Here is a 25,453-nt window from a genome sequence, read left to right as displayed (position 1 = left end):
CAAAAATTACTTTACAGATCTTTAAAGAACAGAAAAAGAGCTGAGTTTCCTATGTCTAGAAAGCTGCCAAGAAGAGACTCCCAATTCCCTTGACATCTCCCACATATGTGTCCTAAAAAAGCAAAACAGATTCATAATCAGGGGTTTAGAATATTGTTGGATGGAAGCCACTATACAAAACAAAACATCAAGCACTTTTTTCTCTATAGAAACAAGTGTTACCTGGTCAAGAATACTTAATATATTTATATATAGAAATTCTAAAATTTACCTCAGAAACCTTTTGCTTGCCAAGTCTCATCTGGTCATATATTTGCATACTCATCTGTATAACTGAAAAAGTGAGAATGTAAGGTTTTACTTTCACCCATGCTGAAGGAAATGTGTGCCATTTTAGAAAAAGAGCTTAATCTCTCCCCAGCGCCTCCAAGATCATCCTCTTTTTAGCAGGCTCTGAACATACTTACCAAGTCTTAAGATTGCTCATACTCACAGATTAAGAGGAAAAGAAGGGGTGTCAGAATCAAATGGGTATGAAAAATGTAGAACAAAACCCAAGAGTGTAAAGAAACTGAAAAAGAAAACCCCGACTGATAATTATTTTCTTCTCCAATAAGGCTGTATGACAGGCTGCTAAATGAAAATGGAGAGAGTGAAACAGGAAGCTCTTAACTGTTGCTTCAGTGCTTGATTTAACTCTGAGACAAGCCCTGCCCCTGCTCTGGGACGCTACACACTGACAAACAGCCGTGTTTCTCATCTTGGCAGTGTCGGGGACTCTCCCCAACTGTCACCGCTGTCACCTGTCACGGTTGGGGCCTGCCTGTCACCTGAGGTTTGTTTTGCTCACCTCTGCGGAAGGTTGGTCTGGCATGTTGGGGGAAACAGTGTGGATTTTCCTGCGGGACTTCCGACTACCCTGAGAAGAGCCCGTGGAAGTGCGGTCTTTGCTAAGAAAGTAATATTGAGGGGAATTAACAGGGTATTTATCTTTCAGACATTCTGTGCACTGTCACCGGCTCGCAGCTGCCAGAGAGGCCGCACGATCGCGGCTGACCCGCACACCAACTCACAGTGCACGACCCCTCGGACCCAGGCCAGCTCGGAAACTCACCGGGAGGGACGGATATCCGAGCCACGCTCTGGCCGTGCCCGGCGGCCGTGCCCGGCGGCCCGACCCGCTTCCCGCCCTCAACCCAGCCCACTCCCCGTCCCACTTCCTGCTCTGAGTCCGCCCCGCTCCCCGCCCTCAGCCCCGCCCGGTTCCCAGCCCGGTTCCCTCCCTCACCTTGGTCCCGCCTCTCTCCCCGCCCCGCACGCGCCCGCCCCCGCGCTCGTCCAATCAGGGGCCGCCCCGCTGGCCCTGGGCATTGCCCCGCAGCTGGACCAAGATGGCGGCGCCGCTCGCCGCGCTCGTGCTCCTGCTCGCCCTCGGCCGCCCGGCGCTCTCCGGTGCGCAGGCCACGGAGGGTGCGGCGGCTGCGCCGCATCGACGCTTCGAGTACAAATACAGCTTCAAGGGGCCGCACCTGGTGCAGGCGGATGGCACGGTGCCTTTCTGGGTGCACACGGGCAGTAAGTGCCGGACGGGGGTGACGGGCCCGGGCCAGTGGCCTTCCTGAGGTGGAGGCAGCAGTGTCCGGTCGGGGGATGCGGGGTCTTGGGGAGAAGCCGCAGGCGAAGCTGGCCGCGGGTGCCGGCCGTGCCCTCGGGCTCCACGTGGCACCAGAGGCGCAGAAAAGATACTGCGGTGGCGAGGAAGTGCCGGGCCCGCCCGGGCTCCCACCTGCGGTGCGAAGGCACCTATGGCCTCCTGCTGTGGCGGCTGCGGGCCCCGGCTAGGGGACTCGTGGCGCTGCCGGCAAGTGCTGATGTGTCACTGCTGCCGCGCTCCAGGTCGCCCCGGGCCGTGTTGCCGGACAAACTGTTGGGTTGCGTCGTCTCAAAGCTCGAAATGCAAAGGGTGCCTTGGCAAACAGGACTTGGTTGAACAACGTTTGTTTCTGTGTGCTCTGGGTAAAGGGTTCCGTCGTGCTCCGAAAGGCTTGTTGCCCTTCCTGAGTGGCCCCCCGTGTGAAAGGCGCTGACATTTACACTTCCACGTTCACTTAGTTTCGCTGCTGTGACTTGTGCTGTTGTTTTGGTTTTTGTCAGACTAATTTAGTTGCTACTGCTTAATTCTTAAATATACCTTTTCTTACTTGACATTATGATACAAGTGACATGAAGGCAACTGTCTATAGATGAGTTTTCTCCCTTCTTTTTCAATAAAATAATCCCTAAAAGCAATGTTATTTAATGCAAGCAAATTAATCACTCTCTGAATGTATGCCTATTGTTCTTTTACACTGCTAAACAGAAAGTTAGAATATCTTGTTTCCTTTCTAGATGCTATTCCAAGCGCAGATCAGATCCGTATAACAACCTCTTTGAAAAGCCAGAAGGGCTCAGTGTGGACAAAAAACAAATCAATATTTGAATATTGGGAAGTGGAAGTGACCTTTCGAGTTACAGGAAGAGGCCGCATTGGAGCTGATGGATTGGTAGGAGCAGTTTCACCTAGCTGAGAAAAACAAATGTGCTCTAAAAGTGAATCTTGACTTACGACTTTTTGCTTTCTTCATAGGCAGTGTGGTTTACAGAAGAGCAAGGCTTGGACGGGCCTGTTTTTGGGGCAGCTGATAAATGGAATGGTGTTGGAATTTTCTTTGATTCGTTTGACAATGATGGAAAGGTTGGTTGGGAGGAAACTCTTGCAGCAACGATGACAAATTAATTTCCTGTCTGTTGAGGAAGAAACTAGGATGTTGTTTTCTTACTATTCCCCTCTTTCACTTCAAAGGGATAAAATAGAAAGTCAAGTTTCCCTTATGCTGGAAACACCAATTTCTATGTGTGTCTTCAGAGATGCTGTTTTTCTTGGAAGAAATCTGCTTTGAGCAGCTCAGCAGCAAAGATTTTGTAGCAGATGAGGATGACAGTTGCTGTTTTCAATTCTCAATTTTCCAGTCCAGAATGATCCTGAAACTTAAACAATACATAGTAGGTCTGCTTTGGTGTTTTTGCTGTCCCTGCAAAACTCTGGCTTGCTTTAGACATTTTAGACTTATTTTAGCAGAAGGCTTTCAGAAGCGTTGCTGATATTTCACTTCAAATTAAACTAATCAATTTGTGTGCCATTTCTTTCCCTAGAAAAACAATCCCGGAGTGATTGTTGTAGGCAACAATGGAAAGTTGCTGTATGACCATCAGAAGTAAGTTTATTTTCAGTGTTACTACTGAATGCTTGCTTTTGAATGATGAAATGTTCCATGAAACCTTTTGAGAAGCATTATAAAGGCTTCTTTCATATGAAACTTCGTTGTATCCTTTACATTTGAGGGCTTCTATTTGTTTAAATACTGCTTTCTCTGTAACAGCAGAGAAATTGGCAACTGGATGGGTATTTTATTGGCAAATGCCCTTTGGGATGGATGGTTTCAGATGAGTATAGTTACAGTACAGACTATTGCTTATGGGGATCCTCAGCACACAGCTAATAATTGGTAGAAGTGACTAACTGAAAGCAAATTGCTGTTACTAAAATTAATTGGATTAATTTTGATTTCTGATTGTTTATCAGCAGCACAATGGACACCTTTTTGGATTTCGGAGAGGAGAGGTATCTAGCTCAGTTGGTGCAGTCAGTACAGCTTATTTCCATCTAGGTTTCCGGGTGCAGGAATGTATCTGAAAATTGTATCTTAGAATGTATCTCAGAAAACAGATTTCCCCATTGCTGCATTCCATCTGCATTGTGTCCTGTGTACAGCATGCAGTACTGGAGAGCGCTGCAGAAAGCTCAGTGCAATTACAGAACAGCCTGGAAAAGCTTGCAGATTGAAAAACTGGGATGAGTTTACATAGTGAGAGTCAGACACTTTTTTGTCCTAGCTGATGAATCATAACACAGAGTTTTATTGATGCTCTCTTTTTGCACAGCGATGGATCCACACAAGCACTGGCATCCTGTCAGAGGGACTTTCGGAACAAGCCCTATCCTGTGCGAGTCAAGATCACATACTACCAAAAAACACTGATGGTAAGTCTGAAATAACAGAATTACTTGTCTTTCTCAGCTTCTTAAACATGAAACTGGGTTTTCACAGAATTGCAACAAATATGTCCGTTCCAGTGTTGGAAACGTGGAGCTTGGTAGCAGAGGTGGAAGGAGGTGCTGTGTTTAAATGTTACACGGGTTCTTTTGGCTGCATTAGAATGCAGGTATTGCTGATTTTTCCATTGTGACTTAGGAGACAGTCATGCAAACACATTTATGATATGCTCAGATCCTTCCGTTGCTCTTGACTTGCCTGGAGAGATGTCCCAAAGTCAGGATCTGTTTAAGCTATAGGTGATCAAACTGCTCCTGAGTTTGGTATTTCTCAAGCTGATGTAAGAGTTGCAGAGGGTTTTATAGCTGATTTTTGAACCAGAGGTTCTTGAAATGGGGCTAAAAAACTAAAACTGTTCAACAGTAGATTTAAATTTTCTACTTGGGGCTTCTCACTTCCAAAAAATAGTAGGGCTTTCAAGACTAAAGATTAAAACCTACTGGTATAAGGGAGGCTGTAAGACTTCTTAAATATTAGCTGATTGTAAATTCCTTCTAGGTAAGGAGAGAAAAATACTAATGTGGTGCCGAGTTGTGAAAGCTACAAAGGGTGTGTTTGTTGGCATCTGATCCCTTCTGGAAAGGTGCTATTCATATATTCACAGGTAGCAGCCATACAGTGCACAGTTATAATTTTGTAGCAGAAGTTTCTCTAAAAGTAAACATGACTGCACCTAGAAGAGGGCAGACCTTGTACTGTGTTGTAAAGGGAAAAGCTGCCTCTCACTCTTGAATGAAAGTTAAACTTCAGCCTCCAAGGCTGCTCTGTTCTCACCTGGGCTCTGATGCCTCCTCTAGGAACTCCTCTGTCCCAGATGTTGCTGCTAAACTTAGCAGTTCTCTCTTTCTCCAGGGATGCATTTTGCAGATTCTCCTTATGCTTTGAATCAGAACTGCAAGGGATGACTGGTGTAGATCAGTTCTGTGTTGCCCAGAACCTTCTTGGGATGTGGACTTTTGCAAATAGAATGCTTATGTAAAATGTTGGGGTAGAATGTCTCTCTCAGAAAAGAAATAGTTTTGTTTTCTACTATGAGCTACTGAGTTACCCAATAAGTTGTATTTTGTGACCATTACTGCAAAGTGACAAAGCAATTAACAAAAATGTGGTGAAAATCCTAAGTGTTTGTCCTTTCAGGTATTAATTAATAATGGCTTTACTCCAGATAAAGAGGACTATGAATTTTGTGCCAAAGTGGAAGATATGGTGTTGCCATCACAAGGGTACTTTGGAATATCTGCAGCCACAGGGGGACTTGCAGGTAGAAAACATTAAAAATTATGGCAAATGCTGTGGGGACTTGCAAGGCTTGCAAGAGAGGTTGGTTGCATGGTTGGGTTTTTACTATTAGCGTTGATCCATTATACCAATTTTTGGCCATGATAATGTAATTAACCCTCTTGCAGTCCCAAATTACTGACATGCTTTGGACTTTTCCTGACTCCAGCTAAAGAATTTTTGTTTTTTCCTGATAAAGTCCCTATATAGTCTCATTCCTCACTGCACAAACACTTGTGAGGATGCTGTTTTTTGAAGATCCTTTGCAAGTGGAAGGTTGGCTTGGGAATTAGAGACATTTGTGAGGTGGGTTTTTTTTGTTTGTTTGTTTGTTGAATACAGATGACCATGATGTGCTGTCATTTCTGACCTTCCAGCTGACTGAACCTGGGAAGGAAACAGTAAGAATTTTTATGCATGATTAGTAAAATATTTTATTGTACATATTATTGTATGTGCAGTACCAGATTATGGTATTTCCTCTTAAGTCACATGTGGCATTCCCGTTTCACAATTTTGGCATGTAGCCAAATTTGCCATGTGGTTTAGAAAAATTAAACTTGTACTGTAATGTTTCAATAATATTGTCATTGGTACTCTCAAGACCAGAATTCTGGAAGCACCACTGAAGCAACAAAACTCATTATGTTAAATCAAACCATGCAGTACTATAAAGTACACTTTCTTTCGGAAGTGGCAAAATATCTGTTCTCACTTTCAAGTTTCCTTACTTCTAGGATGATTCTGCACTGCTAAATAGCATTTATCCTTGTAAAACTTGTTTTAATTTTCTATTGGGAAATTTTTTTATTTTATCTACATGGGGATGTGTGATTTTTCACTTCAGCTAAATATATGAATGTGTTGCAGTAATTTTGTCATGTGTTCACAACTGAAATCTGAACGGGAGAGTCAGTTGTGTTAAGAGTGGGGAAGAACGTGAAAAAATCTCACATGTGCCCTTCCCTCCAATAATGTTTTAAAGCCAACACCAGATGCAGAAATCCCTCAGAAAGATAAAGAGAAGTATCAAGAAGAGTTTGAACACTTTCAGCAAGAATTGGATAAGAAGAAGGAAGAATTTCAAAGGGAACATCCTGATGTGCAAGGACAGCCAGGCAAGTTATTGGAGCTATTTTTCAGCTGTCCAGGAAAACATTTGTTTTCCAGCATCTTCAGAACTAGGGCTGATCTTCCTAAAGTCACACTAATGTTACTTACATTATTTTAAAATATTTACTGTAATTTGTCTCCTGTTTCTAAAATTATCCTGGTGGTGCCTGTATTGAGGACAAAATAAATGACTGGAACCATGGTGGGAATTAGGAACAAGAGAAGGGAGAGAAGGTCATGCATCTCTCTAAAGTGGTGATTAAGACAGCATGGCCTTTTTTCATTATTTAAAGGACATCTTTTGGTCTGTTTCTGCACATCATAGAAAACTTTTCAAAGGTGGGCTAGTGCATATATTGGAACATGTGGTTACCATGTAAAAAGCTTTTTAATGCTTGTCTAATGCTGGAGAGACAAGAACCCGATTATTTGAAAATATAATGGAAGCCATTTGTTACTGTATGCGACTACAGATATACTTTGGGCATCTAGATGTGAAATTTCAGGTTGTCATCTTTATTGCACAGTGATGACTGTTCTAAAGGTCCTATAGGTTATTTTGATCTGCATTTTGGGATGCAGTTCAGCCTTTCTTTGATAAGAAATAATGCCTTTGCCAGAGTCTTTTGGATGCTGGGATGGGTAGGAGAAGGTAGATGGATGTGCATATGTTAAGGGAGCAAGAAGAATGATCCATTGCAACTTGTGAGGAATGTGCACATGGGTAAAAAGCCCCTGTGTTTTTTTCTTAGCAGCAGATGATGCTTTTGAAACTGTGAGTGATCGTGAACTGAGGCAAATCTTTGAGGGGCAGAATCGAATTCATCTGGAAATCAAACAGCTTAACAGACAACTGGACATGATTCTGGATGAGCAGAGGAAATATGTCTCTGCAGTCACAGAGGAGATTGCCAAAAGAGGAGCTGGGTTTCCAGATCAGCAGGGACAGGTAAATAAAACCCATGGTGATTCAGAGCCCAGCCTGATTTCAGCAGTGGGATCCATTTGTTTATTCCAAGATATGTTGATCTGTTTCCTCCCCCTGCCCCTAGCAGGTTTCCCAGCAAGAGATAGAGACAGTTGTGAAAACCCAAGAAGAGGTCATTAGACAAGTAAAGGAAATAAGGTAAACATTTTCCAAATATTATGGCCATGTTTTGAATGTTATGATTTCTGTTTAAATCCTGTGTATTATTTCAGTAGGACAGTACTGACAAACTTGATGTTGTGTCAGTTCCTTAGCGAAGACTCCCTGCATATATTTGATTTCTGTAATAAAGTCAGTTCATGCCCCAGGGATTGCTAAGGGCCCTAATTTGTCTCTTTTTTATAATGAAATTCAACAGGTAAGTTCAGCCCCTTTAAAAACAATGAAGTAAACCCCTTATCTTTAATGTGCTATACTGCTAAATTAGATTTGTGAAGATGCTTGTGTTTGATGGGGATGTCTCAGTACTTCTTTTAAGATGTTTTACTGTTGCTGTCTTAATCAGGAATGGCTTTAAGCTGGTTTAGCCCTCCATTTGTAGCAGCTAAAACATTACTTATAATAAAAAAAAAGGAGAAAAACAATTCCTTCAGTTGTGCTTCCCACCATATCAGTTTAAGGGCAGCTCGTGTGATTTATCTAAGTAGGTCAGTTTTTTGTAGAATGAAGATTAGAGTGCTTCCATTTTTGCACTTGTTCTTCCACAGAAGCTTTTATGTTAATATTCTTGACAAATCTTTATACCTTGCAAGCAAATTAGATTTTCATGTTAACATTGGCAGTCTGCCCTTTTAGTGACTACTTACCAGCTCACAGTTTGCGTAACATCATCTTAATACTTTTCTTAGATTAAAGAAATGCTTTATTTAGACAGAGAAATAAATGGCCCCTCTCTGCATCGCTTGTCATCCCGCAGGAAAAGGACTTAGGGGCCAAGTAATTTTCTTGGCAAGATTGTGGATTTCTTAATCACCTGATTACAGAAGAATCCTGCATGTCTCTACAATATAAACTGTCAGCAGGGTGTTATTAATGCAAAAGTCAATACAAATTCAACTTGATACAGCCCATGTCTATTAAGGGAAGTTATTTTGCTTTTAACAAAGTCTCGATCAGTTTGGACGAAGGTGAGTGTGCAGATTTCTGTTCATTATGTAAAGATGTCTCTGTTAGGAGGGAGAAGAACCAAGTGCGAGTCCCACTTGTGTTGTAACACCGTGAGGTGTGTGAAAAGACAGAATTACCATCAGTGATTATTAGGCAGTGGGCATGACAGGTTATTTAAGATAAAACCTTCCAGTGAGAAATCTACTTCTAAAATATATTATTATAACACTAATTGCAAGTCCAGGTAAATGAAAATTTGCTGACCACTCTACAGAGAGTTAGGAGTGCTCCATGCAAACACCGAAGTATGCTTCCATCTGGACCAAATGGAAAGTTTTAAGTAAATTAAAAAGAAATTCAAAGGCATACATGTTGATTGTCTATTCTGTTAATAATGAAGAGATTATCATTCACATGATAAATATCTTAGCTGTAGAATAATCCTCTTTGCAACTCAAAAGAAACAGCACAGTAGGGGAAAATGATATAAACATTGATTAGAGTTTAAGGTTTTTTTCTCTCATTGACTGGTTTACCTCAAACCAAATTAGTTATGAAACCTTAACTTTTTCTGGATTTAATTTCATTTGTTGTAGCAGGAAAATGAATTCACAATAAGACAATATTAAGTATTTTGACAATGCAAATGGGAATTGAGTTCCTCACATAAACGGTAATCATAAAACAAGGATGTATCTAAATCTTTTCTTATCCCTAAAGCCTCTTCCTTGTTTTTATTTCTTACATGACTTTATTTATTTATTTATTTATTTATTTTTCAAACAGCTTCTGGGTTTCTTTAAAGATTGCATTAAACTCTGCTGATCCTAAATCCTTGGCCAGCGCCTCAGGCAGAACTCTTGTTCTATAGCCCTCAGCAGTCAGGCAGCCAAAGCAAATGTCTAGCAACAAAATATTTGCTAGTTCTTGTTCTCAGTGTGACTGAGAGATGAGGCACTCTACAAATGGCAACTGTCTGCACAATTAACTATTTTTTAAAATTGCGGTTTGACTAAATGGTTATTTCTTGAGAGGTATTCTTGAAAGCTAGTAAAATTTGCTGCCTTTTGGTGCAACTGTGTATTTCAGCCTAATTCTAATGAGCTAAAAGCTGTCCAGAATAACTGCTATTTGTAGAAAAGCTGGTGTGTGTTGAAAGCTTGTTTGTTATTTGTCTTGTTTCAGAAGTTCTGTGACTGATGCTCTGAGATCCATCAGTGGGGCTCAACACCCTGGCTCTGCGGGAGTCTATGAAACAACACAGCACTTCAGTGACATCAAAGAACACCTTCACATAGTGAAAAGGGACATAGAGCATTTAGTGCAACGCAACACGGTAATTTATGTGCTGGGAGTGTAACGCGGCTTTCTTTGGCTGTTAGTGAAAAGCAATGCAACTGCTCCAGCATGCAATTTAGGGAGCAATTAATCCTTCATTAAGCTGCTTCGGTAAAACTATGCTGCTGTGACCTAACTGCATGATCTGGGTCTTGATGAGAAGTTTTGCACAAAGAGCATGATTTTTAGTCTAATTTCCTGTGGAAACAAGGTCAAGCAATTAGATTTTTTAGGTGCTTTTTTTTTGGTGTTTTTCCCCCTACTTAACAGCTCTATACAGAGGAGATTCTGTGGTGCTTCTGCACACAAGGGAGAGCTTTAATCAGGGAAAACTCAGGCAGGCTCTGCTTAAGGCTTCTTAATGCAGAAGAAATGACTGTGTTCACATTCAGGAGTACCTTAGTGTAGCCTAGGTAGCAGTTAAGCTGATGTAGCTTATGATCTGTAGAAGGTCCTTGATTAATTTACCATATTTATGTATTGTTTCCCACGTAAAGCTCAATTTAACATCAGGCAATTCGTCTGAGAAATGTAAAGGTGGAAGGGGAGAGTGAGATGAGGAGTAAGATTATTTTTTCAGAGTACTGTTATTTCTTTCCATCTTCTCTGATTTTTACGTCACATTACAAAGCCCTTGTTTTGTAAGTCTTTTGATGGGATGTCTTGTTTGCTCTTTTCTTGGTTTTTAGCCATCCACTGAGAAACAAAAGTGTCCAGAGTTGCCACCGTTTCCATCCTGCTTATCTACAGTGCATTTCTTCATATTTGTGGCAGTGCAAACTGTGTTATTCATTGGTTATGTAATGTATAGGTAAGTCTTGTGTAGCTCAAAGATAGCAGGGCAAATAGTTTTAGAACTGCTGACTGATAATGTCATTGGAATGGTATAATTGTGTTAATCTTATTAAAACAAGCAATCATTCAGATTGGAAGAGACCTTGGGAAGTCTCCAGTTCAATCTTCTGCTCCAAACGGGGTCCACACTGAATTCAGATAGGGTCACTTGGGATTTAAACTGGTCAGGTCTTCAAAACCTCTACGAAAGCAAAATTTACCACTGTTTCAGAACCCACTGGAAATGTTGAATTATCATAATGAAGTTTGGTTTATTCTACCCCCGTTCACCCACCGTGTATCAAGTGGGAACTTGATCTGGTTCAACTTGACTGTTGTGTCCTTATCTCTTTCTCTTTTTTTTTTCTCTTTTTTTTTCTTTCTATTTTTCTTTCTCTTTTTCCTCCTCCATTTTCCTCCTCCTTTTTCCTCCTCCATTTTTCTTTTTATTTTAATTTCCTTTTATTTTTTCTTTCTAAGCTTATTGGGATGGTCTTTCTCTTCTTTTCCCCCTCCTTGTGATGTCATAATGTTGAAATTCTGTTTGCATTGGTGAAAAGGACAACCTCCATGCGTGGTAGTCTTTTTTTGCCATGAACTGGAACAATGATTTCCAAGACAAACAAGGAGCTGGTCCCCTCCAGTTCTTTGTGATGTGTTTGTAATTCCAGCACCTGGATGTGGTTGATCCGGTGTCTGTATCCACTAAGAAAATTAATGATCTGTGCCAGAGGGAAAAGGAAATCCCACTTAAATTCAATTCTTTCCCTGCTTAGTTGCATGGGTTTCCTTTTCTCAGGTGATATTTAGGCAAATGAGATACTGAGAAGCTTCAGAAAATGTTCAAGAGTATTTTAAAATTTTTTGTTTGTTGGTTCATGTGGAGTTGTTTGTTTTGTTTTTTGTTCCTTTTGTGTCTAATGCAAAATTGGAACTACAGTGATGCTACCTGTGTCTTTTTTAATAGAAAAAATATATTCTGGTTTTGTGCTATGGTTCATATTTTCTCTAAGTCCCTGTTGATAAGGAATGGAATCTTCTAATCCTCAAATAAATGAAAATTTAAAACAGCTAGTTTCAAATTAGAAATACTTGAAGAACTATTTTCTGCCTTTTCTTTCAGGAGCCAACAAGAAGCAGCAGCCAAAAAGTTCTTTTGATGACCTGTTCTGTTTGTGTGTACATAACAGCAGTCTGTATGCACAGAAAATTCTACACTTCTGTAAATGAGGGAAATTTTAGTGTTGGATATACTTTACTATTATAAATTATTTAATTTTGTTGAATAAAGTAAGTTCCCATTTAAAGTGTTGATGCTAAAAACAGGGAGCAGATGCCGAATGGGATAAGACAGTGCACCCTGTCTGTGTTTTCAGCTGACTTTTTCATAAATACTGAAAGGCAAACTCCCCATTCCTCTGCTTTTGTTAAGATTCCAGAGGAGGAGTTGAAACACCCAGGCTTGGTTTTTGTTCTGAGTGTGAATTGCAGATGGATGATTTGTGCAGAAAACTTGCTACTGTGTGTCCTGACATAGCAGTTTAAAAAAAAAAAAAATAAAAAGAAGGTAAAAAAAATCCCTGACCTCAAAGAACCATTCTTCTGTGGGGTTTGGGGTTTTTTTTTGTGGGTAAAAACTTATTATAAACATTTTCTTTGATTACCGCTTGGATTTAACAGTATAAAAATATTTTAGTTAATTCTTATTTAAACACTTTTTAATATGTGGACACAAAGACAGGCCTTTAAGACCCTGACTCTTGATACTTGATGTAAAAAAACCAATTATACAGACCATGCAAAGAAAGGCTTCTCTCCCTGTTTTACAGTTTGATTTTGGGCAGTGAGAAAAAATGTGATAGTTTCTTCAAGTATGTTGTGGGGCTGATTTCTTTTTTCATGGTTTCAAGTCTGTCTGTAATTTTTGGGGGAGATTTGTGTAACTTTCCCAGCAAATGTGATTGCTTTATCCATCTTCCAAACTGATTGTATCAAGGATATATTTAGTGTGTGAATTTGTCTTTACTTTTCTAAAGCTGTCTTGTGTCTTTCATGTATTAAGTACAGATGCTTTGGTTTAAATCTTGACATGGGGAGTATTGTAAACTGCAGCTATTGAGTGTTAACCCATTTCTTCACAAACTTGCTTCAGACATGTTTGTTAATCTGTAGAACCAGTATTTTGTGTCAATTGCTGTTTGGATATCAAAAGCATAAGACTGGACATGTGATTTTGATACTGCTTATCAAGTGAACATTTGCTTCAGGAAAGAAAGAACGCAGAAGGCCCAACTTAGGAATGTGAAATTAATTAATTTTACGTTGTTTACATATCTGTGGTAACTTTGTCCTTGAGTTATATGTAGAATTAGAATAAGTATTTCTGTGGTTTCCTAAATTTTATAAAATACACAAATGCATCAGGATATTTCACTTAAAACTGTTAATTTGTTTGTCTGAATCTGCAAAAATGATCTGTAATATGACTACTCTTACTGCATTTCTGCAGTCTGCTCCCTTGGAGTGTAACACGTGCTGCCAAATTCACTGTAATGAAGAACACTAAAGTATTGTGCCTGTCAGTTTGGAGAAATGATAAATCTATGCAACATATTTTGTTACTTTAAGTACAGTGTCCAAAAAGTGAATGTCTGTGCTATACTAAGAAAATGACACTGGCTACACACCAATTAACACATCTGCAGTATGGAGGATACTCCAAGTGGTGTAGCTTTATAGATTAATTTCTAAATTTGAGCAGATTTTGCTGTACTAATGAGAGAAACCACTGCCTCAGGCTAATCAGTGAATAAACAACTTTTCAGATAAAGCAGAATAACCCACTGAAATTTATCTCTTCAGTTCTTTCAACACCAGCAAATATTTCCAGGTGCCTTGAGTCTAAGCTATTACAACCCGGACTCTTGTAATGAAACTTAATATATTTTCTTAAATGGTTCTGAAACTGTACAGTGGTGTTTCCTTTCAGTTGCAGACCTTCTTGCATCAGTGCAACATCCAAACAGAACTCCTCTCACAGCAGGCTTTGCAAAACCTCTTATGCAGAAAGTATTTTGATACATATCTTGCAGAATGAGGAGCAGTTCTGATGTGTCCATTGGAATGAGCCTGGATTTTTGTTACTGTGAAGTAACAAAATCCACCTGTTCCTTTGATTTAACACTGGAGCAGCCCATACTTCTGTTTGGTTAGAAAGAAGAGCAGGTTAGGGGTGATGTCTAGAAGGAAACTTGAAGCCTACAGTTTTCCCTTTAGGTGGAGGCTGCTGGATCTCACGTGTCTTGCACATGGAATGAGAAATCTTCTGTGGTAGGGAACAGAAGGTCTAATACGGAACACCACAACACTGGTAACTTTGCTTTATGATTCATTTCACAGTTGTCTCCCCTTGGAGCTTTCATAACTCACTAGATAAAAGAAAATTCCGAATTGCCCAGCTCAAATTTAGTGCTGTGCGTTCTTGAAGTGATAGCAACGAATTAGGATTCTAAGAATATTTTTTAGTCAATGTACCTCCTTCTAGGTGTCTTTCAGCAGTAACAGTGTGTTTGATTCTTACCCAGTAAGATTTCACAGCTAGGAGGAAAAGACACGGAATGCAGTTGGACAATATTAGGGAGAAAAGTTATATATGAATTGTGGATAATAAGTGTAAATATTTGGCAATGATGAGATTATGGGATGGGGTGGGGGTTTAGTAAACATATGGTCACCCCTGAATCTTTCACAAGTCAAATGCACAATACGGTTTGTAAATGACCTGGTTTATGGTGTGTAAATTAATTGCTCTGGTTTGTAACTTCTGTGGGAAGAAAATCTGACCTTTCTCAATGGATCAATAACTGTAACACCAAAAAATGTCTACTGTTTTTTTTTTTTAATTATTCGTTTAAATTCAAACAGCTGACAGTTTCATGTTTGTTTCTGACTGATGTAAATTGATACTTGGAGTTCAGAGATAACCTTATTTGAATAAAGGTGCATATTTTTAGTAAGCCTTTTTCTTTTCATTTGGTACATGTCCATGAAATCTAAGCAAGTGCATTTGAAGCATTCTTTACCCTCACTTCAGAGTCAGAACACTTACAGATCTGGGTTCAGTTCTACACTGGGGAGTTAATGGCATTCTGAGTCTGAATTCCCTCTGTGACTGTCACTTTTCCTTAGCCAGAAGTAAGTCTTTTAGCAAGTGGGGGACAGGAATCTTGAATTGAATCTATTCAAGCTGACAAAGCCCTAAAATATTTATTTCTGATGGTCCAGCTGCTAGAAAAGGCAACATCTTGGTAGAGGCATGAAGCAGGGGGCAGAGTCCTGGTTCTTTCAAGAACACCTAAGTATTTTTGCATTATGTGACTGATAGGAACACAGAATCTAAAAAAGATTGGGAGTTTGGATGGCATTTTTGGGCTGGCCTCCCTCTGGAATTTGCCTGTTTCAAGACTGAATTCTGTGCTGGGGTTAAAGATCTATGTGTTGTTCCTTGGGTGTGGGACACATGCTTTTATATATCAACCACTTTCATCAGGTAAAACAGGAACAGAGTCATTAATTTTGATTTCACTTAAGCTAGAAGGAAAAGACACAGATTTAAAGCAAAAGAAGTGACAACATGAGTACTTAATTAGCTGCTGTCTTTTATGTTTTCATGAAGTCTGGGATTCCTGTCATCAACAAAAAGCAGTAAATTTTTAAACTGCAGTAGAGCACCTGCCTGGAACAGAATTACTCTGGGGGTACTGGCTGAGTTGTGTATTTTGTCACCAGTCTGTCCTGTGCTTTTCAGCAGCTTCAGTGCCAGTAGGCCCAGTAACTTTCAAAGCCCTTTTTGTTATCTTTGATCTCAAAATTATCATGGGAAAGCCTTTTGCTGATTGATTGCAAGGTTGAGAGCTGGAGAGCAAGACCTCTTAGCAGTCCCTCCCAAAGCCAGTCCTTGCCTTTCTCAATCCTGTGAACGAATCACTTCTAGGCACAAAATTAGGTTAGAAACCTTTCTAGAGGGATCAAAGCCTACAGCAAAGTCAGGGAAGCTTCTTTTCAGTAAAGACCAACAGCACAAAGCTTAACAGGTACCACTCTCTATACACTTGGAGAAGACTGTGGAGACCTAGCACTGGAAAAATCACTGTTCACAAAGTTCCAGCTAGGAGAATTTAAAATACAGATGTTAAATAAAGTTGTTACTTGGAATTCATGATTCTGAGTGGTAAGTTTCAAAAAGAGAGACTTTCTTGTTTAGTCACTAATAAGTCAGGATTTCAGAATGTCCTGTGGTTGTTTTTTTCTTCTTGTTTTGGTTTGGATTTTTTTGTTTGTTTTGGTTTGCTTTGCTTTTTTGTGTATTTTTTGTGAGTTTTTTTTTGGTGGTGTTTTGTTTTTGTTTTTTAATAGTAATAGATCTGCTTTAATTAGAAAGGCTGTAATATAGATTAAGGTATTAGGCAAACTGGAATCCTCCCATCTCTCAGTTCTCATTGAAATTATGAGAGTGCTGGGAGAACCATTTAGATAATCAAAATTCCAGAATGTTGCATTAAGGCATATGCAGTCAGTGCAGTAGGATAAGTGCTCAAAACACAAAGTCATGAGCTTTGGAAACCTAGCAGTTGATTTTCTTTCCCAAAATAGTCTATGACCTAGGTGGCAGATCCTGGAAATCTTCACCTGAGGCTAATGATGTGACTAAAGGTTAGAAAGATAAGCACCAACAGGAACAATCTAGATCCAAAAGGTATCCATACTGTTTTCTGGCATACAGATTCAGATTTATTCATTCTTTATCAGCAGTTAGGATTACAAACAGCAGGTGTTTATGTAGCACCAAAGCAGGGGTCTAGATGGAGACAGTCTGGGGAAGAGCTGACAGAAACCTGAAAGAAAGAACACTAGGAAGATTTTAATTGCTTTCTTTGGGATTACTTTCTTGAAATAAAGTAATCATAACAGTGATGCCTCATTCATCTGCAACATAAACCAACCACATGAAGAGGGTCTGAAGAAAAACCACACAAAATATTTCTGTCCAGTGGGATAAAATATTAATGGATAAAAAGAATAAGGGGTTTTGCTTAATGAAGAACTCAAGTTTTCAAATCTGAGGATTTTCCACTCAACAGCCTGAATTTTGCTATATTACTATGACTATTGAGTCAAGCAGGTTTTAAATTCAGATACAGGGAATGTTGTGATCTCTGTGAAAGTGAGAGCAAACTTCAAGACTGAAGATGTCAAAATTGCATACTTTAATTGATTTGTGTGTGTGTGTGTGTGTGCGTGTGTGTGAGTGTGTGTGTGTACAATTAGCTTAAAGTATTAATGGAAAAAGTAGGTAGTTGCATCTAATGATTTTTTTGGAGTAATCTGAACCATCTGCCTCTATATATTAAGGAGTTCTTTCTTTAATCCAGATTATGGCTGACAAACTGGTTTTGGCATTCACATTTCACTAGCACTGTGCCCTTGAGGAGCTCATGTGGCTATAGAAACCCTCTTGCTTACAACTGTTGTGTTTGAAAACATTTTTTGTTTGGCTTTCTTGCAGTTGTTTTCTTACAGCTCCTTTTTTTTTTCTTTTTTTTCTTTTTTTTTGAGAAGATGGCCTTTCTAATGAAAAGTATGTTGAGCAACCAGGTAAAGAATTTGGGACTTGGAGGTGGAGGGGAAGAAAGCAAAGAAGAAAGCACTCCTTCTGATCCAGCAGCAGCTGCAGGAATGACCAGAGAGGAGTATGAGGAATATCAAAAGCAAATGGTTGAGGAGAAGTGAGTACCTGTTCCCTTAATTATGAGTATGGGGCTGATTCTTGGTAACTTTGTGCAAATAAAAATAACCCAAGAAAAAGCAAAACATGCTGCTTTTCACTGGTTTTTTTTTTGTTTTCTTTTTTTTTTTTTAAGCAGATGAATCTCTGCTAAAAAGATTTCCCAAAATAGAAGTTCCCCAACTGGAAATGGTAAAATAGAACATTCCCTCTTCCTGCCCCCCTCCCCATCTAGCAACTCTCTCCTATGCTTTCCTGCTATCTCCACAGCTTGATATGCTGGACTCATTCCTAGGTGATGTTATTTTATCTAGAAAAAATTCCCAAGATGTTTGTAGTGCAGGATTTAATTCTCTAATGTATATAATTTGTTCTAGAACTCCATGTGGACTACACTTTCAAGATGTAATATTTCATTGTCCACATTTATTATGGTAGACCTGAAAATGTACCGCATGTTCATTTAACTTCAGCAAAGGTTTAAGATGGTTATTTTTTTTCTAAAATCTACTGAATAAAGCAGAACTTTAAAATCAATTAAGTCTCAATTTTGTCTGTAAAGACAATATTTATCACTTGCTGTGTTTATGAAAACAAGTAAAATGGAGGACTTAGTGTGCGTAGGAGTTCAAACCATGCATAATTATAAATGAAACAATTGACTTTTAAATCTCAAATGCATCTGTTTCTCTAATGGTCAATTACATAATAGTTGTGTAAATCCTTCTTGTAAGATGATTATAGGTGCCAGGTTAATGACTGATGGAATTTGAGATATCCAGGTCTGTATTTAGCATCAGACATTTCAGTCAGGAAGCCCTGAAGAGTGTCATTTGGTTTGGAAAAAAGCACAGAATGTTTTGTTCTGCTTTTTGTCAAGTGATATTTAAAAGAGAAATGACCACCTGCTGGCAGGAAGATGCTTTATGGAGACTGAGAAGAAACACAGGATTCCTGGGATAGGGGAATGCCTGGGAAAATAATTACTTCTATACTGTTTTTAAGTGGGGCACGTATCCTTTCCCTGCTGAACTGTACTGAGGAAGCAGGGCAGGAGTATCCATATGGGACAATTAAAAACTCTAAGAGAAAAGATCACCTCTGGATGAGATGTGGTGCTGTGTCAGAAATCTCTGACATGAGCAGAGCATGGTCCTGTTTCAGTACTCCATGGATTTTGCCCAGTGTTCAGCTGTGCAGGAATAGAGACCAGAAAAGTAAATATGCCTTGCTGAACTTGTGCTCAGGCAGTTTTGAACCTGTAACCAACCAGGCTTTGGGTACTTCTCAGATTTTAGGTTTGTTTGTGGGGGTTTTGTTTTTAGAGGGAGAGAAATCCAAACACTCATTTTGGAAGCAGAGGAAAAGTAGTATTTCATTCTGGAAGTAGCTTTTATGTGCCAAAATACCTATACTGAAACAAGATCAATTTTGCAATAGAACTTCCATGAAAATGCTACTGGGGAAAAAAGAAATTAAAGGGAGAGGGGGGTGAAAGGTGAGTGTTATCAAATGTTACCAAAAAATCTTTGAGGAGACACGTTTTGCAAGTAAATGCATATGTAAATGCATATGTAACTTAAAAAAAAAAAAAAAAAGTGCAGACCAATTCTTAGATCTAATAAAAACATTTTATATAATTATAGATGAAGTCAGTAGTCTTCCATGCGGGGAAGCTTTAGAATTCATTGCCTTCATGAAACAATGAATGCACAAAGACCAGGAAAATTCATAGGTGACAGAAGCACAGGAAGTTTGGCCCCTTGGCATCGCTTTATTGGTATTGCTCCTTTTTTGCCTTTGAACAAGTTACTAATCTAGGGAATAACTCCAATGTGTAGCTTTTTGCACCCAAGCAACTGGTTTAGTGCAAAAGATTGTTTTTATTAGCATCTTGAAGGAACATTTTTTCTGATTTCCAGAATGGAAAGAGATGCAGCATTTGCACAGAAAAAAGCAGAGCGAGCTGTTCTGAGGGTTCACCTGAGAGAAAAGTACAGACTGCCCAAGGTAAGCCTGTAGCTCATGAGCTCATCTAGTCCAGAGGCCAAATTTCAACCGATAATTTTTTTAATTATTGTGTTATTTTGTAAGCTAAGCAAAAGCTTCAAGCAACTTATTTCAAATAAATTTTTAAATTATTGTGTTATTTTGTAAGCTTCTGCCATGGGCAGCAGAGAGGTAATACAGGACAGAGTACTCTTTCCAGGGGTTTGTATCACACATTTGCTCCGACCTGTCACTACTGGGAAGAGGTTGGCATATTTCATTTATACTCCTCAAGGATATGTGGTTCTTAGCAATTTGAGAGTTTATTTGTATTACTCACCTGCCAGCTCTGAGTCATTACCACTCATTTTCTGATCAGTACTTTTCTGTGCTTTTTGATTAAAATGGAGGAAGGTGAAGAATCTAGATCCTGTAAATTTAGCTACTAAAAATGTAGTGCTTAATCCAAACAAGTCATTAGGGACTCATCATCAACAGAAAGAGACCAGCACTTGTAGCCTTATCTAGCCAAACTTTTAAATAAGCCTTTAAGGTGGAGTTGGGTCACTTCCCAGTGGCTGCGTCTCTTCCAGAGGGAGACCAGGTGACATCTGAACTCAGGTAAGATGTATGCCACCCCTAAGAGCCTGGTTCCTCTGGTGCTCTAGCTGGACAACATACCCTGAGGATGAGTTTAATTACAGAAAGATTAATTATGCAAAAAAAAATTAAGTCCAAGATTTTAAGTGATTGATTGGATTGGAGGCCTAAGTCTCTAAACACCAGCATTTTAATAAGCAGCTGAGGAGTAAAATATCATTAGGCATTGCTTACCTTTTGGAGGCATAGGCTGAGACAGCTCCTGAACAGCATTTACCCAGTGTCTTGCCAGAGCTTTCCAAAGGAGCTGCTTTGGAAAGCTCCAGAACACTTGAGTGCTCAGGTCTCAACTGAACATCAGTGGAGCTGGGTGTCTCTGGTTTTCAAATTCGCCCACTTGTAGTGATTTTTACAGCTGGAGATGTTGTCCAGGTCACCAGTCCCCCTTGGCTGAGCACCTCATAGATACATAAGTATGCAGTGGGGATCTGACCCATCTCCAGCAGGGTCTTGGCTTTGGCATGTACCAAGTGCTCTCTGGAGCCATATGTCAGTAACAACAATAGAAGACTTGTCTCCAAGGTAGGAGAGTAGCTCTAAGCCAGAAAACAATATTGCAGGATACGTTTTCCTGCTTTTGTTTCTCCCTGTATAGCATTTCTTGGTTTTCATCAGCCCCAATGAAAACATGTTCTAGCAGGAAGAAAATATAACTACTATATGCATGCTAACATGTCCCTAAAAAAGAAAAATCAGTGCTGTAATACAACATTCTGGCAGGAATATGCTCTTAGACTTGTAATAATGCATTAAATATCTTGAAAATTGAATGTCATTCCAGGTAGCCTAGTATGGTCTAGAAACATTGAATATTACCAATATCAATCACTAACAAGCATTTTAAGTAAAAGCATGAAATTCAGGACTAAGCAGGGCCCCCCTTTGCCACGTAAAATCTAAAGCTCCATGCTATCTGGACCAGATTTATAAGAGAAAGTAGACCCTTAATGAACCTAATCCTATTAACAGAGTTGTCAACTTAGGTTTATCATCAGAAAGATGTTTTTAGCCATGAGACATTTGATCTATGGACAACTTTTTCATCTTTGGCGTATTCAGTGCATCACATTAATACAAAACATAAAAAAATATTATATAAATACAGACATTAATATTTTAATAATAATACTAATTTTTTTTAGAAGTGACCAAACTCTCTTATCCACTTGCTTCTTTTTTCCTGAACTGGGATTCAGTAATCAATGAACTTCTGCAAGGTCTAAACATAGGGGCATGAGTTGATGGTGAGCTGTGGAAAAAAAGGGGTCCTAGTGCAGATGTCAGGAGAGAGCAGTCCCCACTCACCAACTCTGTGCTCCAAGCTGTGATCTCTGGATTCTCTGAGGGTGTTTCTGGGGAGGAAGGCTGCTGGTTCCAACATTTGGCTCCTTGCACCTGCTTGTGAGGTACTTACAGCCCTTCGGTGGCATAAGGACAGTGGTGCTGCTAATTTAAGTCCCACCTGAAGGTCAAGGCAAGATGAACTCTGATTTTATATGTTACTGGTGCATTGTAGGTGATGAATCACAGGAAAAGGTCTGGAGTCGGCTACCTAAGGATCTCTTCACATAAGCATAGGTAAATGCTATGACAGGATAAGTTAGGCATAAGGAAAGCAGTACATTCACACAGGGATGCTAGAAAAGAGTTTGATTCCCTTGCGGATTAGTCTGTGGGCTTTGATATTTTTTGTTTACAAGTAGACTTCATATAAGCAGCGTTGAACCAGCATTTGGTTTTCTTTGCTCCTTAAGTTGCACAGAAGACTTTAACATCATTGTTCAGAGGACCAAAAGTGGCATTTAACAAGCAAAACCAAACTTTTATTGTTCTTCTCCCCTCCTGGAGGGCGTTGTCTCCCTTTGAGGGAGCTTGACAAAACTTTTACTGAAAAAAGCTATCTCCCTGAGGGACATTGCTTTTCCTGTGGGCAGAGACTGTCTCCCTGAGGAACATTGCCTTTCCTGCCCAGCAGACATGGAGCTGTCTCATGTTAAACTGTATCCTTTACCCATGGGAGCCAGAGAAGGAATTTCCCTTGTGATATCAGATGGTGACCATCTCCTGCTTGCAGTATCTTAATCCTTCTCCCTCTCTCTGTCATTCACCTGTTTTCTCATTTCTGTACACACTTAATGCTACAAAATAAAGTTGTTATGCTTGAACTGGACCCTTGCACCTTAATTTGGGCAGAGGACTTTACTGTCAAATTGTAACAAAGCAGATATTTAGACAGTTTTCTGCTCACAACTACCTGTGTATCGTTGTATATGTATAGAACTCTATTGCATCTACAGCAAAACAGATATGGGACTGACTACATCAGATGCATAATCAGGGTCAAGAAATACTATCATGCACTCAGACTCTATTGCCTATGCTGTTGAATTGTCAGAATAATGTCTGACCCAGTTTTGGCTTGGGCACTCTCCCAAGCAGTTCCCACAGCCAGTTTGGGAGTTAGGACAGGCATTTCCAATCAGCAGTTAGATGGGACCACCCTGTTTGGTAGGGAGAGAGTTCAATAACATCCCAGTGGGTTTTTCCAGGCCAGCTGGCCTTGGGGCAAGAGACCAGTGCCAGGCATATTTAATTTAGTAAAATAGATGTTGTTTCTGTGTTCAATTTTCCATTTTAAATCAAAGTAAACAAGAATCAAACACTCAAATTTTACAAGGAAGTGAAGACGCCATACATGCATCATGTGCCTCTTTGCTTTTTGTTGAGCAACCCCACACTGCTGAAGCTTGTTTAAGGTCTATTAAAGCTAAATGCCAAGTGGGTAGAGGCAGGTGGCTTGGGCAGAATTGTACTGCTTTAGACTGTATCTCAATATATATTTTTTTGGTCAGAGAACACTCTGAATCCCCAAACTGTTACACATCACATCCAGACTTGCACAGGACAGCGGGCTTTGATGCAAGAACATGCCAGACAATTGTTCAAATTGCTGAAGATGTGAATCACTACCGTAGCATGCAATGATGATACCTTAAATTAGAAATAATTCTAAAGTAAAGAATATGTGTGATTGTCTGATTAGGGACACTATATCAGTAATTAACATTTTTTTATCATCCTCTATTGCTACTGGTGAGGATTTAAAAAGTGCTAACTCCTTTCATAGCCATCAGTTGCTGAATAAAAGCTTAAAACAATTTTTTCCTGCTACACAATCAATAAAAAATACCTCTTCTGTTCGGGAAATTGTTTCTAGCTCCCACAGATCTGACTCCAGCAACCCTTACCAAAAAGGTGAAGAGATGCCCTCACCCATTTTCTCAACATAGCAGTAACAATCCTGTTAGAGCTCCCTACAGTTTCACAAGAGATATGGGGGAAAATCAGACTAAAGGGATGTACAGTAATTGCAAACGTAAAGTGTAGAAATATGGAACCATAAATAGTGGTTATTCAGCTGACCACCCCCAGCCTGCTTGTCCACGCTAAGGCCTGCAACAACACAGACATTGCTCATATATGTCCTTGCATTCATTTGTCCTTTCATTCATGCAAAACCCAGACCCCTCACTCTAAAAAACACCTCCTGCTGATCTCATTGCTGCTTATTCATATCAGGCCTTTGCTGCTGTCATGATTAATTTTGGAGATGTAATGAGGCATTAATGCTTATCTTTGATGTGTGAACTGTGTCAAAATATCCTGTTCTTCTGAGCTCTGGATCCATCAGAATCCACCAGCAAATGTGAACAAAATCACCATTGTTTGAAAAATTGACATAATCCCACCGATGGAGTGTTTCAGTAGGCAAGCAGGAAGCAAGTGTGTGTAGCGCTTACTGCATCTCAGCCCTTTTAATTTCTTAACCAGTTTCTTCTCCTGTCTCCTTTTGCTTTCTCAGATTCACAACCAATCTCCCTCCTCTCTTGTTGTCCAAGTCCTCCTATTACCCCACTTACCAGCAGTGTAACACTGATTATGTGCCAGGCAGCCCCCTGCTCTTCATCACAACTCAGAGAGGCCAACCAAAGATCCAGCCAGAGTTCAGACATGATTTGGGAAGATGGGGGACCCTTTTTCCAGTAATTCATTCTGAAGTTTAATGCATCTTTCTTCCAGAAGGCTTCAGTTTAGTGCTGATACCTAAAAATTCCCCCTACCTGCCCTGCCCAAGAATCAAATGAGGAAATGGTACCACAGCTCTTCTAAAGCTCTTGTTTCATTGACCACAAGCTGACAGGTAAAGCACAGCAGCTGACAGGCTTAGTAGTGTCCTGCAGCATGATTTGGGGGTCCACAAATAGCTTGAAATAGAATTCCTGCACCATCAGCATGGCAAAGGTTTCTAAAATGGCAAGTGACACTGAGGGCTTCAGTTTTGATAGTGCGGAAGCCCTTCAAAGAAATATAATTGACATTGCTCGAAAAATCTTAGACCTTTTATGCAGGCTGATTGAGGCCCTGAATTCACAAACTGCACATGAAAAAAAAAAAATCTGACTAAAAAATCTGTGCATGTTTTGGTTCTCCCTAAAAACCTAAAAAACAAGAAAACAAGAGGGCTTACTGGTAGATCCTGGAAGAGCACAAATACTCTCATCTGCTGGTTTTGTTTCCTGCTTTAGAGTGAATTGGATGAGAATCAAATACAGATGGCTGGAGATGATGTGGGATTGCCAGAAGACCTTCAGAAGATGGTGGCAGAAGATCAGGAGGAGGAAGAAGACAAGGACTCTATCCTGGGCCAGCTGCAGAACATCCAGAATATGGACATGGATGCCATCAAAGAAAAGGCACAAGCCACCTTCACTGAGATGAAACAGGCAGCTGAGCAGAAATGTTCCATGATGTAGATGAGCTACCACTGCCCAAAGGCTGCAGAGGGACAGCAGGCAGAGAGATGCACTTAGCTCTATAGCGTTCAGTGTAAATATAGAAAAGTGATGACAGAGAGACTTAAAACCCTGAGGGAAGAGTAAAAATTTACCTGCTGGGACTGCCTAGAAGGAAGTTAGAACTGATCCTCAGTTTTGAACATAACTTTTTCCCCCATGGAAAAAATGGCTTTAAAGAAGTTAATATTGGGGAAAAAATGTGCCTTTTTCCATTTTTTCCACATGACTGAAATGCTGTTAAATGTGTATGTTCAAACAAAATTGTTCTTCTGATACATCACATAGAGGTAACCACTCATTTAATCCTGCTTTCAGAAATAAACACATATATTTCTTATAAAAACATGTCTGT

The 25,453-nt window shown here is 39.8% G+C and overlaps 2 protein-coding genes across 2 annotated transcripts; both read left to right on the top strand.

The window, feature by feature from the left end:
- The first annotated feature begins 1,369 nt into the window (after window positions 1-1,369).
- LOC110478586 (protein ERGIC-53) lies at window positions 1,370-14,828 on the top strand. Its single transcript, XM_021545326.4, has 13 exons — window positions 1,370-1,575; window positions 2,389-2,543; window positions 2,627-2,734; window positions 3,193-3,254; window positions 3,982-4,081; window positions 5,292-5,415; window positions 5,775-5,833; window positions 6,418-6,550; window positions 7,301-7,494; window positions 7,601-7,671; window positions 9,826-9,976; window positions 10,668-10,789; window positions 11,936-14,828. The coding sequence occupies exons 1-13, from the start codon at window positions 1,392-1,394 to the stop codon at window positions 11,970-11,972; spliced, it is 1,500 nt and encodes a 499-aa protein (XP_021401001.2). The 5' UTR covers window positions 1,370-1,391; the 3' UTR covers window positions 11,973-14,828.
- Window positions 14,829-17,282: 2,454 nt separating this feature from the next.
- On the top strand, window positions 17,283-25,195 carry LOC144248196 (complexin-4). Its single transcript, XM_077790110.2, has 3 exons — window positions 17,283-17,597; window positions 19,519-19,606; window positions 24,832-25,195. Exons 1-3 carry the CDS (start codon window positions 17,431-17,433, stop codon window positions 25,057-25,059), a joined length of 483 nt encoding a protein of 160 aa, XP_077646236.1. The 5' UTR covers window positions 17,283-17,430; the 3' UTR covers window positions 25,060-25,195.
- The last annotated feature ends 258 nt before the right edge of the window (window positions 25,196-25,453 follow it).

This window comes from Lonchura striata, chromosome Z (genome assembly GCF_050655825.1).
Source record: "Lonchura striata isolate lonStrDom1 chromosome Z, ASM5065582v1, whole genome shotgun sequence".
NCBI lineage: Eukaryota > Metazoa > Chordata > Aves > Passeriformes > Estrildidae > Lonchura > Lonchura striata.
Note: the sequence above shows the minus strand (reverse complement) of the source record. Positions and strands in the feature narration are given on the sequence as shown.

What these genes read in the sequence shown, in the direction of transcription:
- LOC110478586 (XM_021545326.4), top strand. Translation starts at nt 1,392, where the DNA reads ATGGCGGCGCCGCTCGCCGCGCTCGTGCTCCTGCTCGCCCTCGGCCGC. An exon ending in TTTCTGGGTGCACACGGGCA is followed by an intron (nt 1,576 to 2,388) that starts GTAAGTGCCGGA and finishes TTTCCTTTCTAG; the next exon opens with ATGCTATTCCAAGCGCAGAT. An exon ending in CGTTTGACAATGATGGAAAG is followed by an intron (nt 2,735 to 3,192) that starts GTTGGTTGGGAG and finishes TTCTTTCCCTAG; the next exon opens with AAAAACAATCCCGGAGTGAT.
- LOC144248196 (XM_077790110.2), top strand. Translation starts at nt 17,431, where the DNA reads ATGGCCTTTCTAATGAAAAGTATGTTGAGCAACCAGGTAAAGAATTTG. An exon ending in AAGCAAATGGTTGAGGAGAA is followed by an intron (nt 17,598 to 19,518) that starts GTGAGTACCTGT and finishes TCTGATTTCCAG; the next exon opens with AATGGAAAGAGATGCAGCAT. An exon ending in AAAAGTACAGACTGCCCAAG is followed by an intron (nt 19,607 to 24,831) that starts GTAAGCCTGTAG and finishes TTCCTGCTTTAG; the next exon opens with AGTGAATTGGATGAGAATCA.